Source organism: Nicotiana sylvestris, chromosome 11 (assembly GCF_000393655.2).
Source record: "Nicotiana sylvestris chromosome 11, ASM39365v2, whole genome shotgun sequence".
In the NCBI taxonomy this organism is placed as follows: Eukaryota; Viridiplantae; Streptophyta; class Magnoliopsida; order Solanales; family Solanaceae; genus Nicotiana; species Nicotiana sylvestris.
Window position 1 is genome coordinate 7,606,346 of NC_091067.1, and position 16,931 is coordinate 7,623,276.

The window sequence follows — 16,931 nt, forward strand, 5'->3', positions numbered from 1 at the left end:
CTTTAAAAACACACATATTCATAGGACACCTTTACTTTGTACGCACTGTGGCAAATTTGGTCATCCAGTTCTTAATTGTCCTGAGATAATTAGTCTACATATGGAGAAAAACCAATTCAATAAACAACAGGACAAGATTAACACACCTACTGCTACTCTCTCGAAGGATAATGAGTGGAAAACGGTGGTTTTTGCCAAGAAGAAGTTACAACCACCCAAACAACCACAACTGGGAAGAGAACAGGCAGCGGTAAGGGCGGCTACAGAAGTGGTAGAGTCGGTGCTGCCATTACCAGGTAAGTCTGCTAACCCTACATTACCTGTTTTGGGCCGGGTCACTTTACAAGGGCAAGGGAATCTGAATAAGCCCAATATGAAATTATACATTCAATTTCATATGCTCTCTAATGTTGGGCCGTTAGACTCCCCCAAAATCTTTCTCATAAAGGCCCAATAGTTGATAACTTGGACAATGGGTATCTTTCTACACAACAAATATACAAAACCCATTTCTATAAGCATGAAAAGTGGCCAACCATATCAAGCAATCCCTTTATTCCTAACCCTAACTCTATAGTTCCTCAATTACCATCTTTAGTTAATTCTCACACGTCTTTCCAAGAGTGCATGCCACATAATCAAGACATGCCATGTAACCAAGCCTTTACAAAACCTATTAAACATAGACAACTCAGAAGGGACTCTTCCTAAGATAGACACATCGGACTAGGCAATTAATAGCACAATATCAACTTTGCATGCTACAGTAAATTTTGTTCCTTCTCAACCTAAACTTCCCCAAAACCAAGGCAAACAATATGATGATTTACCATGTGAAGATCATCATGATCATTCTTCAATCCTATCTACTCTAAATTCAAATACGTATCCTCACTCAACTCAAACTCCAAACCATTTTACTGGTATAACTTCTGCATCACAGAAACACCAAACATCCTTAGATAATGCAGAGGCCAACGTTTATAGGTATGACTTGGAGTATACGAACTAGGAGTCAATTCTTCCATCTACCTCATCTCACAATGGCTGGTCCTCAGTTGCCTCAGAGCTCATCACCTCTGGTTTACACATCTCAGCTGATGACAATTGATCTCCCTCTCCAATCTTGGCTAGAAATGGGGTTGCAGGATTATGCACTGATATTCACCCTACAACTCAACAACCAAGAGGTGGTGTTGTTGATACAAAATCCGACTCACTTAGCGGAAATAGTGACGGAAGGAATGAGGTTGGGAATGGAGGCTTTCAATCTGAACCAATGGTATGCAACTCAGACTCCTCTTCCGATAGACCAACAGGCTTCAAGTTCAACCCAACAGCCATGGTCACACCAAATGGCACAAATGAGTCCAGCGTGGGAGCAAACTGTAAGCCTCTTACCCTTCTATCCACCACATCACATGGGCCAGATTTTTGCCCCGTGATTTCAGCCTCTGGACATATTCAATCCACTCTCCCCTTATTCCAGTCCACTCAGTCCTTTAGAGAGTCTTACTCAACCAAACAGCCCAGTCCACTCTCCCCCTCCATCTCCACAAGAACTAGACAGAGAGACAAGAGAGGAATTGATAACAATTCTTGCGGAGATGAGGGAGACAAGAACAGAATTTTGGTGGTTAAAAGGGATTCAGTTTTACAACCTCAAAGAACAGTTCGAAAAAAGTTTATTCTAAAGTGTCCACCGAAAATGGTTACATGCAGCCTCAATTTTCGACCAACCACCAATCCCGACGTAGGAAAGTATACTATGGTGATCATACCAACACTTCTTCAACTTCCACTGAGTCTGGATCCTCTAGTGACTAAGAATCCATTGTCCCAACCAGGAACCCTAATTCTTACATGAATTTTCTAGTTTGGAATTGTAGGGGTTCTCACAATCCAGAGTTTAGGAGACATTTTAGGTCTTTATTAGATAACCATAGACCTACTCTTGCTATTTTACTTGAAACCCATATGCATGACCATGAAAGGCTACGTGAAGAATTTAACTTTAGTAACATGGCTCAATCTCCTGCAAATGGGCTCATAGGAGGATTAGTGGTTCTTTGGAATGCTATTCTCATCAATGTAACTGAAAAGAGAGTTGGGGAACAGGAAATACATTGCCTTGTCCAGGTTAGTCCTACAAAACCTACTTGGATTTTATCTGCTATTTACGCTAGTAGACTCTATCAATTACGTGATATGCTTTGGAATAGTTTAATTAACCTGCATGTTAATAATGGTATGCCTTGGCTAATAGGGGAGATTTTAATGAAATTTTAGAAGCTAAGGAAAAGTTTGGGTCTACCAATTAATAACAATAGGTTAGATAAATTTGCTAATTTTATGTATAGATGTAGCCTTATTGATTTAGGTTCCCAGGGCAGTAGGTTTACCTGGACTAATAAACAAAGAAATGGACGTGTCATATTAGAAATGCTTGATCGTTTTTTGGCTAATTATGATTGGCTAAATTTATTTCCAAACTCCACAGTTATACATTTACCTCGTACTCACTCTGATCATTACCCTTTGCTTATTAATTTGGAACCTCCTCAACCTCTTTATAATAGAATTTTTAGATTTGAGACTATGTGGACATCTCATCCTCAATTTCAAAAACTGGTTCATGCAACATGGATGAATGATGTACCTTTATTAGCTACTACTGAAAATTTTAAGAGAATAGCTACACGTTGGAATTTCAATATCTTTGGTAACATTTTTGAACGAAAAAGAAAATTACTAGCTAGATTAGCAGGCTTACAGTCTTCAGTACATTATCCTACTAGTGTTTTCTTGCATAATTTAGAAACACAATTAACTTTGGAATACAGTCACATTCTTCGTTCAGAAGAGGAATTCTGGCAGTTAAAATCTAGAATAAATTGGTTGAAGGAAGGGGGTGCTAACACTAGATTTTATCATCTATCTACCCTTCATAGACATATAAAATAACTGCTTTACAAGATAATGTTGGGAATTGGGTAGACTCTAGTACTGAAATTCGTAATCTAATACTAAATTACTACACTAATTTATTTCATACTGATCATCTAATCTCAAAAGATATAACAAGGATTTCTTATAATTGTCATATTTCTTCAAATGATTTACTTATGATGGAATTACCACTTCAGCAAGAAGATATTTTAACAGCTTTGAATAGTTTTAAACCATACAAATCTCCAGGATCGGATGGATTATATCCAATCTTTTACCAAAAATACTGGAGGGAGGTAGGTGCTAAAGTCACCTCTTTCTGTCAAAATTTGTTTAGTTCTAAAACTATCCCAGTAGATCTTAATAAGACTCTTTTTTGCCTTATACCTAAGGTAAAGCATTCTACACGAAGCCAACAATTTAGGCCTATCAGCCTTTGTAATACGGTCTATAAATTAATTACTAAAATAATAGTTAATAGGCTTAAACCAATTATAGGAAATATTATAGGACCAACACAAACAAGCTTCCAACAAGGTAAAAGAGCTTGTGATAATGCCATAATAGTACAAGAAGCCTTAAATTATCTTGCTAGAATGAAAGGGAAATCTCCTGCCATGTTATTAAAGCTTGATTTAGAAAAAGCATTTGATAGATTAGAATGGTCCTTTATAAGACATGCTTTAGTTTACTTTAATATTCCTCAACCAATGATATCTTTAATTATGTCCTGTGTGACAACTACATCAGTCTCTATTTTAATCAACGGTTCGAGTACCCAATATTTTACACCTTCGAGAGGGATTTGTCAAGGAGATCCTTTGTCACACTATTTATTCATTATGTGTATGGAATTATTATCTAGAAATATATCACAATCAGTGGACTACTTAAATTGACAACCTATCCGGATTTCTAATAAGGGTCCATTACTATCACATCTTTCTTCGTAGACAATATAATATTATTTTCTAAAATAACTACTAAAAGTTCCCATGCAATTATTGATGTGTTCAATAACTTCTTAGAATGCTCAGGGCAAAAGATTAACTTTGATAAATCTAAGTTATTTTCTCTAAGAATTGTAGTACTAATGATAAGGTTTTTACAATAAACTCATTTAGTATGAAAGAAGGAACCTCTTTCGGAAAATATTTAGGATTCCTCGTGTTCCAAGCAAAGCCTAGAAATGCTGATTTCCAATTCTTGCTTGATAATTTCAAGAATAAATTAGCAGGCTGGAAGTCTAAATTCTTAACACTTGTAGGAAGAGCCACTTTAATAAAATCTACATTAAATCAACTTCCTAATCATATAATGCAATATATACATATTCCTTCTAATATTCTCCATAAGCTAGATCAGTATCAACGAAATTTCCTATGAGGTTCTACTTTGGAGAAAAAGAAATTGAATCTTGTTAAATGGGATGATATTACGAAGCCAAAATATACTGGTGGATTAGGAATACAAAAGTTAAGATATAAGTACAATGCTTTATTAGCAAATTTAGCATGGAGATTATTTAATTCACCAAACACTATGTGGGCTAAGGTGTTACTGTCCAAATATCTACATACTTCTCATGCTAAAAAGAATTCCAATATTTGGTCTAACATCATCACTGGTTGGAACCTATGCCAGTTAGGCATAAAATGGAATATAGGAAGAGGCACACACATTAGGCTATGGGAGGATCCATAGATTGCACCCGGTACAACTATTAGATCAACATCTATGGACCTTTACCTTTGGAGTATCAAAACGTGACTATCTCATCCTTTACTGATAATGAGAGATGGGATTGGAATTAAATTCCTTTTGACCTACCCAATACCATTAGACATCTAATTCAATCGGTTTATATTTCAAAATATGGTAACAAAGTTGACAGAATTTTTTGGGGTTTAACTCCTACAGGTATTTTCAGTACTAAGTCCATGTATAATATATTAGATGCACAACATAATATTACTATAACAAATTATATAAATTACGACTGGATTTGGAGGCTACCTGTTCAACCCAAAATCAAAGGATTCATATGGTTGCTTTTTAAAGAAAGACTACCCACTATGGAATATCTCAAACATTGCAACATCATTCAAGATACTACATGTCAATATTGCCATGAGAAAGATGAAAACACTAAGCATCTGTTTCTAGAATGCATTAGTGCTAAAATATATTGGCAGACTTTGGGTATAATTGATTATATCATTTACTTGTCACAAGATTCGAATGATTCTAATTGGATTCATAAGCTTATAACTTTCAAAACCTTTTATGTTCCATACAAGATAAATCCAACCACATACTTGTCTTTGAGTTTATGGAATATTTGGTTAGCCCATAATAATAATTGTTATAAACATAGTACATCAATAGCTTCTACAAAGTTAACTACTCAACAAACTGCTGAATTTACATATCTTATTGCTAACAAGCATACTATTAGGAGAAAGAGACAACAAAATCTTAAATGGAAACCTCCTAAATTTCCTTTCTATAAACTAAATACTGACGTGCCCATAATAATAATAAGTCTGGTATTGGTGGTTTAATACGAAATGCAAATGCGGAATGAGTAATAGGATTTGCAGCATCAATTACAGCGGAGTCACCAACTACAACAGAAACATATGCTTTAATGCAAGGACTCCAATTAGCTCTTGATCGTAATCTACTACCACTAGAAGTAGAAGTGGACTCAAAGGATTTACTAAGATTACTCACTTCCACTAAAGACATACCTAATAATTTAATTTCTGATTGCAGGTACCTCCTGGACAGGTTGGGTAAACCTATAGTAATGCATGCGTACGGAGAGCAGAATGGAGTTGCGGACAAGCTAGCAAAGGAGGGCTGCAATTTTGACTTACAATCAATGGTACATATTTTTTATGACAGCCCAGTTTTAGCAAGGTCACTTTTTGAGAGGGAAAAGAGTGTAGTGCAGGGACCTGTTTTGGATAATGATAGACCTAACTCTAGTGATTACAATATTGTAAATATGGATGTTAATAGTAATAGACCTATGCGTAGTAGTAAAATAGTTGGACAAAATATTATAGCACCCAATGAAGGTGCATATGCTTGTAATAGGATGCAAGGTATGCATCCCGCCTCTGTACGCAATGTTTAATATAATATAGCTTATCTTTTAAATCAAAAAAAAAAAAAGCAAAACTGAGGGTAGGGGTGGCAAACAAGCGGGTTAGGTCGGATAAGCGGGTCAAAAACGGGTAATTTAAAAAATGGATAAATTATCCGACCTAATCCGTATTTGAGACGGATAAAAAACGGGTTATCCGGCGGATAATATGGATATCTATATTATCATGATTTCTTGTATATGATTACTTTTGAGAGAATTCTTAGTTTCGTAGATAATTTCGAAATAAATTCCTTTAATGGTATATACCATTTGTGTCGTTGTAAGTTTATTTAATTCGACACACTTGCATTGATTAATTAATGTACTAATGAGATTTTGTTGGTCATATAATACAAGTAGGCAGTCCCAATCTAAGCCATCACTCATTACATTAATTATTTCCTGCTAAGTAAAGCTCTCACAGCTGGAGTTTTGTCCATTGCTTAGTAATTCAATTTGCTTTGTGTCAAAAATTAATATTTTTAAGTCCAAGTCAAAGTCACTCTCATGAAAAACGGTTAGGTATGACGTATACTATTTTTGAAAAATATAATTATTTTTATAATATTTTGTCAGAAAGAAAAATAATTTTCACTAAAATATAAAAAAATTATTTCCTCACTTCTGGATGGAACTTATTTTTTTTTTGAAATCAAAAATTTAAGTTTCTAAAATTATTCCAACTAACAATTACACACCTAGCAATCTTTAATAGTTAAATTAATTTCATCAAAGCACTATCTAATTTGCTAATATTTTGATTATCAATCTTTGATAAATGTCTTCTCAAAAAATAATTTTTTTTACTTAATCAACTGAATATCAGAAGATATTTTAAGAAAAATATTTTTCATAAATGCAAAAATATTTTTTAAAAAATAAATTTTATCGTACCAAACAAAACTAGACTTGAATAATTTACTTAGATATTGTTTAAATACACAGCTAAGCCTTCCTTTTAATTTTTAATTTTGCCTAAGTTTTTGAAAATGAGAATTTGAGTTTTGAGAGTCGATTAGACTCGAATTTAAAAACTAATCATATATATGGGCTCGTGGGGTTACGGGTAGTCGGAATTAGGGGTGGGCATATATTGAGTAAAACCGATAACCCGAACCGTTAATTATTTATTGGGTTATCGGTATTGGATTATTGGGTTAACGATTCGGTAACGAGTTAAAAAAGATTTTATTGGGTTATCGGTTCGGGTTCGGTTTGGCAATTCTGTTATTGGGAAAAACCGATAACCCAATAAGGATTAACTAATTTACTAGTTTACCCTTAAGTATATACATACTAGGGTTTCATAATTCATAGTTCACTGACTCACTCTTTGATTTCCCTATTCTTTCTCAGTTTCTCCGCCTTACGCCCTCACCAGTCAGCCCCCGTCAAGACTCAGGCCGATGTCAGTCGCATCACGCCCTTACCCAGTCAGCCCCCGTCAAGACTCAGGCCGACGTCAGTCGCATCACGCCCTCACCCGGTCAGCTCGTCAAGACTCAGGCCGTCGTCAATCCATTTCTCAACTTCTTTCTTTCACTCTTCAGTCGCATCTTTACTTCATTTTTTAGATCCATCAGATTCTTCAGTCGCATCTTTACTTCACTCTTCAGTCGTATTTCTCAGCCGCATTCTTTAGCTTCATCTTGATTCTTCGTGTAAGTTTTTAGTTGCTTCATCTTCATCTTTTTCTTAGTTTGTTAGAAAGCATTCTTGCTCTGGATTTTTCTTAGTTTGTTTGAAAACTGAAGTGAGATTTGTTGTGTGCTTTAATTGTTGAGCTGTTACAAAGTTATCTTGTGTCAGTTGTTATAAAATTTGTATTTCATAACTAATAAACTTTTTAATCTATATACATAATTATGTACTAGAGTAAAAAAGTAGATATCAATGTTCAAAGACCCTATACGTTGCTTGATTTTGGGTTGAAGAATGAAAGATAGAAACTTTGGTTAGTGTTTTATTTTATTGGATGTTGCAGTGAAGTTAAATTCTTGTGAAATAGAACAGTTCTCAAAAGAGTTTTAGCAAAACAGTTCTTAAAATCTTATAAAACTGTTTTAGCAAAACAGTTTTATACATTGTGAAATAATTTTATACAACTGTTTTATCTTATCGGGTAAACCGATAATCGAACCAATAATGACCGATAATTGATAATCGATAACTAATATCTTATCGGTTTGATTATCGGGTTATGATATTTGTAAACCGATAACCGATAGGCAAAACTGATAATATTCATAACTGAACCGAACAGACCGATACCCACCCCTAGTCGGAATCTACCCTTGGACCCGAATTTTGACCGGACAGGCTCGAAGTTGACTTTTGGGGAATTTTGTGAAGATCAAAGCTTTATCTATTGTAATTATTTTTCCTTGCATTGTTTGATGATATTAAATTAATTTTGGTTAGATTTGAGCCGTGAGGAGACGAATTTTAGGAGATAAGCTATTTCCGAGTGTTGCGTTAGCATAGCTGAGGTAAGTAAAGCATCATCAACTTTTCTTTTTTAATGTCATTTTTATTTAATGAAATAAAAGGAAAAAGAAAGAAAACCAATAACAAACACCGATTCAGTCACTTTATTTAACATGCATTGCATGTGTTTTCCCAATCTCATAAATAGGTTAATATTATTCTGAAGTTTCAATGCATGGGCACCTCGTTTCCTCAAAGATCCTTGTCTCCTTACATTTTGAAAGAAAATGTATTATTTTTTATTTTTTTTTACTTTTTAAACTTTGACTATTGATGTTAATACATTAGCATTCGTAGTGTCTGAAAATAAAAACACATATAATATCATTAACTTTAATCGGTTGAGGAATCATATTAATCCTATTGTTAGCATCACTCTACTTCTACTTATATTAATACAAATATTTTTATTACATGACATAACATTTTGATTAATGGGACATGAATTCACTATAACTTAAACGATTTGAGCAACAAATACGAGTAGTAATTATTTATTAATGGGACTTGAATTGCGACCTAAGATATAATAGTCTTAAAAAGCTAAAAAAACTAGCTTTGAGAAATATGTTTGCTAAAAAAACTCCATCTGTCCCATTTTAATATCGCTTTAGTTCAAAAAAATTATCCCAAAATAATTTATCACTTAAGGAACTCAAGAATAAGTTGCTAGTTGTTTTCAACTATACCCTTAATATTATACATGCTATAGTTCTTTTTAATAATAGCTCAAATCTTAAAAAAACATTTACGAGAGATAATAATTTAGTAAATTATGTCATGTATTTTTTTTAATGGGCGTGAAAAGGGCTAAAGTGACAGTTAAAATGGGACTAAAGGATTAGTTGATTTCTCTCTCTGTCTAAATATTGGTGAGAAAAATTACTCGATACATACAAGAAGGAGTATTAAATGTCTTTGATATGTGATGTATAACAACAACAATAATAAATTCAGTGAAATCCCACAAGTGAGATTTGCGAAAATAGTGTCTACGTTGACCCTACCTTTACTCTGAGAAAGTAGAAAAACTATTTTCGATAGACTCTCGGCTCAAGAAAAGATGAAAGTGATGTTTAAAAAAAACACAGATAATATGAACATACGGATTAAGGGAGTACTATTTGCTTAAGAAAGGGGCAAAAGTGTATAATTTAGGAAAATAGGATACCTAAACTGCTAACCAAGTAAAAGATAGAGCTATATGGTTTGCGGTGGTGGGGGTGGGGGGGTGGGGGGCAGTAAATGCAACTCATACTCGGATTTACCACAGTAAATCTAACGATCTACTTACAATAATCCATTTACTTCATTAAATTCCCAGTCATATTTTTTACCATAGATGACGGCAGTCATTCAGATCCAATCTGAACCGTTGATCACACGACAAACGCGTCCAATCCAACGGTGAACATTCCATCACCAGTAATTCCTTAATCAAATCACATTTCCCAGTCTTCACCATTAGCTTCGTGTCTCGTTCTTCTCGTGTGGTGTTAATATATTTCCCCAAAGCTCCAAACAACTCTGTGTGTGTGTGGATATAGAGAGAGAAGCTTCTAGAGAGAGAAAGAGGCGGAGTTTGTACTCTACGCTTTCGGATTCACTGTGTGTGTGTGTGGATCTAGATCTCGGTGAAAGAAAGCTATGGAGGTCGCGAGACCTCAGTTGATTCACCGATGGATCTCGGTTTTGGTGCTGATATGTCTCTTCTCCTACGAAGCTCACTGTTTTTACCTCCCTGGTGTTGCTCCTCAGGATTTCCAGAAGGTGAATTTTCAGCTCTGTTCTCTCCAATTGTGTGTGCGCGTGTGTTTTTGTGTATGCGATTTGTTGTAATTACATGATTCTGTAGTGAAAATTCGAGGTTAGAGCTAGCACGATAGACAGAATGATTTTCATTGTTGAATCTCGATGCTAATTTTTGTGCTATTCAATGCACACATGTATAGCGGTTATTTGTAAATCGGATACTTCTGATAGGAGTAGGTTATTAATTGAGATGGGTTTTGGATGAATAGCTATTGTAGTAGATGTGCTATTTGGTGTTTGAGGTTTTGATTTTGATAATTGGCGGCTTCTGTGTTGGATCTGGTATACATTAGCGATTTTGATGATAAATATATTAAATTTTCTGTTAGATCTATAAAAGAATCAAATGGATTTTATTGGTTTTGGTCGTTTAGGGACTGTACATTCTACTGTTTCCTCTGTTAGATTTAATGGGTTTGTAGTTGGTTGAATCTAACTTCCCTTTAGACGAGAGGAACACATAAGCTCCGGACATAAGATTGTAGTTATGGTTTAAGTGAGTGTGATCAACATTCAGTTCTGGAAAATAGTATACAAATTCTTGATCCCAGCGTCCAACATTTGTTGAAATCAAGAGTTCATGGACAAAGGACATTCAGTTGCATTTTGACTAGATACATTTGATTGTGTATGTCTGCATATGGACCTATGGTTTTAATACAGTGCGATTGGTGCTTCATGTATTTTGTCTCTGTCTTGCTTTCGGCTGATTGCCAGTTTGCCACTATTTTCTTTTCAATGTGTTTATTTGTTTTACTTCTAGCCTTTGATTGATATAAAGATATCAACTTTTGCTGTATCCATAGAGGATTAGGAAATACTTGAATATTCAACTGAATAAAAGATAACACAAATTTCATAATCATAGAGTGTCAGTTGAATATTGGAAAAAAGTGGGTTCAAATTGAGCTAAATGTATTCTGTGGATTCATATAGCTGATCTCAGCTAGCTTGGAACTGAGGTGTATAAGAAGTTGCCTTTGTTGAGGGTGTTAGTTGTGGGTGCAGATGTCTAGTTAGTATGCTTTGTTGTTGGAATATGTCAAGTGGTCCGCAAATTATCAAAGACAAATCTTCAAGAAAAGTGCAAAATATGCCTCTGATAGGTTTGATATTATGAAAAAAGGAAGTTTTATATAGCTCGTATGTTTGGTAGGAGCAATGTCAGAGAGACATTTTGGAAGACAGAATGCTGTATGATGCTATATTTGTATGAAATATATGTTGTGATTGTCCAAAGAAGTTTTATACAAGTTTCCTGAAGTGAGACAGTGATTCTATCAACATTTGAGAAGCTCCTCAGCCCGCTAAATTTTCTTGTTCAATCTGGCCAAAAATGTTTTTTTGTCTGTATCGACTTCTGGTAAGATGATTTTTAACCTTTCTCTTCTTTTGGGGCAGGGTGACCCTCTGATGGTGAAAGTGAACAAGTTGACCTCTACAAAAACACAGCTTCCTTATTCCTATTATTCCCTTCCTTACTGCAAACCGGAACAAATTGTTGACAGTGCAGAGAATCTTGGTGAAGTTCTTCGTGGTGATCGTATTGAGAATTCCCCTTATGAGGTTAGTTTCTTTTCTTAGATATGTTTCTTTTTCCTTTTTGTTCCTTTTTCTTCTTTTTTTTTGGGGTGGGGTGGGGGTGGAGGTGTGCGCTGGGTTGATAGTCCTTATCTTATGCTTTGAATAAGGGAGAGTTGATTGACTGGACCAATCTGTTATGCAGTTCCATATGAGAGAACCACAGATGTGCAATGTTGTATGCCGTGCTGTTCTTAATGCAAAAACTGCAAAAGAGTTAAAGGAGAAGATTGAAGATGAATATCGGGTCAACATGTGAGAATTGTCCTGTGAAATCTCTGTATATTAAATTTGTTTCCTCTTTTCTGGTTGTATAGTATTGCGTCTAACATGCAATGTGACGTTTTAACAGGATTTTGGATAATCTTCCTCTTGTTATGCCCATAAAAAGGCCTGACCTGGACACTACAGTCTATCAGCATGGTTTTCATGTTGGTCTAAAGGGACAATATGCTGGAGTATGTATCAGATTATTTCAATTTTTGCTTTGGTGGTTTCGGTTTGAAAATATGGAGGCATTGTGAACTTATCTCCTACATTTTCTCGTTTCTTCAGAGCAAGGAGGAGAAACATTTTATCCATAATCATCTGACATTCACTGTCAAGTTTCACAAGGATCCACAAACTGATGCTGCGAGAGTTGTAGGTTTTGAAGTGAGACCATTCAGGTAATAATGTGTAGTTCATATGTTTTGACTTCAATTAATTGTTTCTTTGTAATGAATGTTGAATTGAGAATTGTGCTTTTTTTCAGTGTGAAACACGAATACGATGGGGAATGGAATGGCAAAAACCGATTGACCACTTGTGATCCCCATGCCAAGCGTACTGTTACAAGTTCTGATTCTCCCCAAGAGGTTGAAGATAAGAAGGAAATCATCTTCACATATGATGTTGAATTTGAGGTAAAACACATCTAATTATGGAGATGATGTTTTATCTTGTTAAGTGTGGGTGTTTTACTCTACTAGTGATGAAGTGCCTAATACTGCTAGCTCAACTACCTTGGCCAGCCATTACATTTATGCCCAAAATTACCTCCCGTGTCTTTTAATAGCTTAACTAGCGAATGGTGATACTATTTTTTTGTTCTTGCACTCTATTTCCTACTTTTTGCCATTATCATCACCTATTATTTAATGTTGAATATCTTTAGAACAATAAAAAAAGGTTTTTTACAACATAAAAAAATACACATGCAAGTGAGCCGGTTGTGATGAATCTGTAATTATTGTATCCAACTCTCAGGAAAGTGATATCAAGTGGGCATCAAGATGGGATACATATCTTTTAATGGCCGATGATCAGATCCACTGGTTTTCAATTGTTAACTCGTTGATGATTGTTCTTTTCCTCTCGGGCATGGTAGCAATGATTATGTTGCGAACCCTCTACCGTGACATCTCCAAGTACAATCAGTTAGAGACCCAAGAAGAGGCTCAAGAAGAAACAGGATGGAAATTGGTACATGGGGATGTTTTTAGGCCTCCAATTAACTCTGATCTGTTGTGTGTTTATGTTGGGACTGGAGTTCAGTTCTTTGGAATGACTGTAGTTACAATGACATTCGCTGTCCTCGGATTCTTATCCCCTTCAAATCGGGGAGGATTGATGACAGCAATGTTGCTTCTCTGGGCATTCATGGGTGTGTTTGCTGGGTATGCTTCAGCCCGCCTTTACAAGATGTACAAAGGAACTGAGTGGAAGAAAATTACTCTTAAGACAGCACTCATGTTCCCCGGCATTGTTTTTGTTCTCTTCTTCGTGTTGAATGCTCTAATTTGGGGAGAGAAATCATCTGGAGCAGTGCCATTTGGAACCATGTTTGCACTAGTATTCTTGTGGTTTGGCATCGCAGTGCCACTTGTTTTTGTTGGTAGTTATGTAGGTTTTAAGAAGCCAGCTATTGAGGATCCTGTGAAGACAAATAAGATCCCTCGACAGATACCAGAGCAAGCCTGGTACATGAATCCAGTTTTCTCTATCCTTATTGGTGGCATACTTCCATTTGGAGCTGTATTCATCGAGCTATTCTTCATCCTCACGTCAATCTGGTTGCAGCAGTTCTATTACATATTTGGTTTCCTCTTCATTGTGCTCGTCATCCTTATCATCACCTGTGCCGAGATCACCATTGTGCTCTGCTATTTCCAGCTATGCAGCGAGGACTACCTTTGGTGGTGGAGATCATACCTCACTTCAGGGTCATCGGCTCTCTACCTATTCCTGTATGCAGCATTCTATTTCTTCACAAAGCTTGAGATCACAAAGCCCGTATCTGGTATGCTGTACTTCGGCTACATGTTGATCGCATCATATGCTTTCTTTGTCTTGACTGGCACAATTGGGTTCTATGCGTGCTTCTGGTTCACGAGGCTCATCTACTCATCAGTGAAGATTGACTAGAAGTGTCGTATTGCAGTTCCTTGAGAGAGCATATATTACACTGCGGACCAAATTGTTTGTTGCTTCCAGGTTTTGATAGTATAAAGTTGCTTCCTGTAACCTACCCAACACATGTTTCCTCGAATCTATTTGTTCTTTTTAGTCTTTTCTGTGATAGTATAAAGTTGCTTCCTGTAACCTACCCAACACATGTTTCCTCGAATCTATTTGTTCTTTTTAGTCTTTTCTGTATGGAGACATTTTAAGAGGATTTTAGGGCAATTCAATCCTCAATTTACGGCATGTTTTAGTTGACAATATGATTCTTGTACCAAAACATTGAAAAGGATGTCTTATTTGTTAATTAGTCAGTTAATCCTCTTATTTACTCAAACCTTTATAGATGGAAGTTTTGTTAGCGAAGATGTTGTATGCACGAATTTTATATGCTGTTAGCTCCAACCACCAAATATCGTTGAAACAATTTGTGTTTTGGTAGGAAGGAGAAACCTTAAGATTTAAAAAGATTTAAATTGCTGTACATGCTGCAGTTTGGAGGTCCAGAGCTTCTATTATAGCGGAACTGCGCTCTAATCTTTTATCTTTCTCAATGCATATATTGTTAGTTTCTGCTCCCACGTGGTGTAACAACTTCTATTGTTAGTTTCTGCTCCCAACGTGGTGTAACAACTTCTGCTAGACTTTTGATTAAGGGTGTATGAGAACCATCCAATCAAGGAGGACGGCTTTGTGACCGCTGTACAGACAGGGGTCGAAACTTAAATAATGGTATTTTGGACTCAAAATATCATTATACAATTAAAAAAAAGTTATATTTCTAACTAAAACGCAATATAATACTACGTTTTAGTTTAACGGAAAGTTAGTCGTTAAAGTAAAATGCAGTACAATACTACGTTTTATTTACTAATTTATTTATTTTTTATAGGAAAATATAGTATAGTACTACGTTTAGGAAAACGTAGTATTATACTGCGTTTTCCTATAAAAAAATATAAGCACGTCTTCTTCCCCACGACAGAACCACTGGTTCTATTTTAACCCCCCCTGCTGGTTCCCCCCTCCGACTAAAAAAAAAATTCCTTGGGCCCCACCCGTCACACAAAAAGTGAAGAGCGTAGGTCCCGCATACAACCCAAGCCTTCGATTGTTGTGGATTCCTTCTTCCGGGCTCAAAATTTCAAATTTCCGACATTTCAAAAAACATAAATCGAGGTATTCCGATTTAGTTTATGTCGAAACTCGTAAATCATATGCATATTTGTTTTCTTGAATGTGTTTCCACGTTGATTTGTGTTATGTTTGCGATTAAATTTGTATGTTATTTTTACCCGGATTAAATTATTAGTGTTTTAAAAAAATAGTTAAAAGTTGAGAAATAATTTTTATTGTTAATAAAATTGTTCACAAATATCTTTTACTATTTTATATATAATTTCGTGAATGTTATGTTCATATGTTTGTTGTTTTTATTTAGTTTACATTATTTATTTGCTTAAAGAATAGTGGCCTTTTTGCGTAGTAAAATATAGAGCCTTTTAGCGTAGTAAAATATAGAGTCTTTTAGCGTAGAGTCTCTGTAGTTTAAGTATCTACTAACTATAAACTCTATCTAATTACACTTTACAAAATTAATTATTTAATTTATAAAACAAACTTACAGAACTAACAAATTAATATATGTTGTCAAATTAAATATCGAGCGTGGAACTCATAGTTATATACCATGTCCAATTAAAAATTAATTATTTAATTTATAAAACTAACAAAATTTTAAAAATATTAAAATTGACACACATAAGAATTCAGGATAACTTGGTGCTACTGGGCCTCAAATATCGAATCTGGAACCCATAGATATTTACTTTGTCCAATTAAATAATTGATTATTTAATTTATTAAACTAACAAAATTCTAAAAAATTTGAAAATTGACACACATAATAATTAAGGATAGCTTGGTGCTATTGGGCCTCAAATATCGAGCATGAAACCCATAGATATTTACTTTGTCCAATTAAATAATTAATTATTTAATTTATTAAACTAACAAAATTCTAAAAAATTTGAAATTGACACACATAATAATTAAGGATAGCTTAGTGCTACTGGGCCTCAAATATCAAATCTGGAACCCATAGTTATATACTCTGTCCAATTAAATAATTAATTATTTAATTATTATAACACAAACAAAATTCTAAAAATATTAAAATTGACACACATTATTCAGGATAGCTTGGTGATACTGGACCCCAAATATCGAGCCTGGAACCCACAGTGATATACTTTGTCCTATTAAATAATTAAATATTAATTATTGTAACACAAACACACAATTAATATTGTTTAAACTACAGTAGACGACATGGACTTGCCACCTGTGCATCCTGGACCAGCCTCAGATCAGATATTAGTGTTACAGGGCGACCATAGGTCCGCCTACGTATGGGAAGGACATCTATTAGATTAGAGTCTCCGCGCCAGGAGACCGGACGACTTGCGGGACTTTTTGAGGCATAGAGATTTCCATCCCCGCG

The 16,931-nt window shown here is 35.1% G+C and overlaps 1 protein-coding gene across 1 annotated transcript; it reads left to right on the forward strand.

Annotated features, from left to right (window-relative positions):
- The first annotated feature begins 10,056 nt into the window (after positions 1 to 10,056).
- Positions 10,057 to 14,742, forward strand: LOC104217499 (transmembrane 9 superfamily member 9-like). The gene is made up of 7 exons (XM_009767770.2): positions 10,057 to 10,363; positions 11,807 to 11,971; positions 12,132 to 12,241; positions 12,339 to 12,444; positions 12,542 to 12,654; positions 12,741 to 12,891; positions 13,235 to 14,742. Exons 1-7 carry the CDS (start codon positions 10,241 to 10,243, stop codon positions 14,390 to 14,392), a joined length of 1,926 nt encoding a protein of 641 aa, XP_009766072.2. The 5' UTR covers positions 10,057 to 10,240; the 3' UTR covers positions 14,393 to 14,742.
- Positions 14,743 to 16,931: the final 2,189 nt, after the last annotated feature.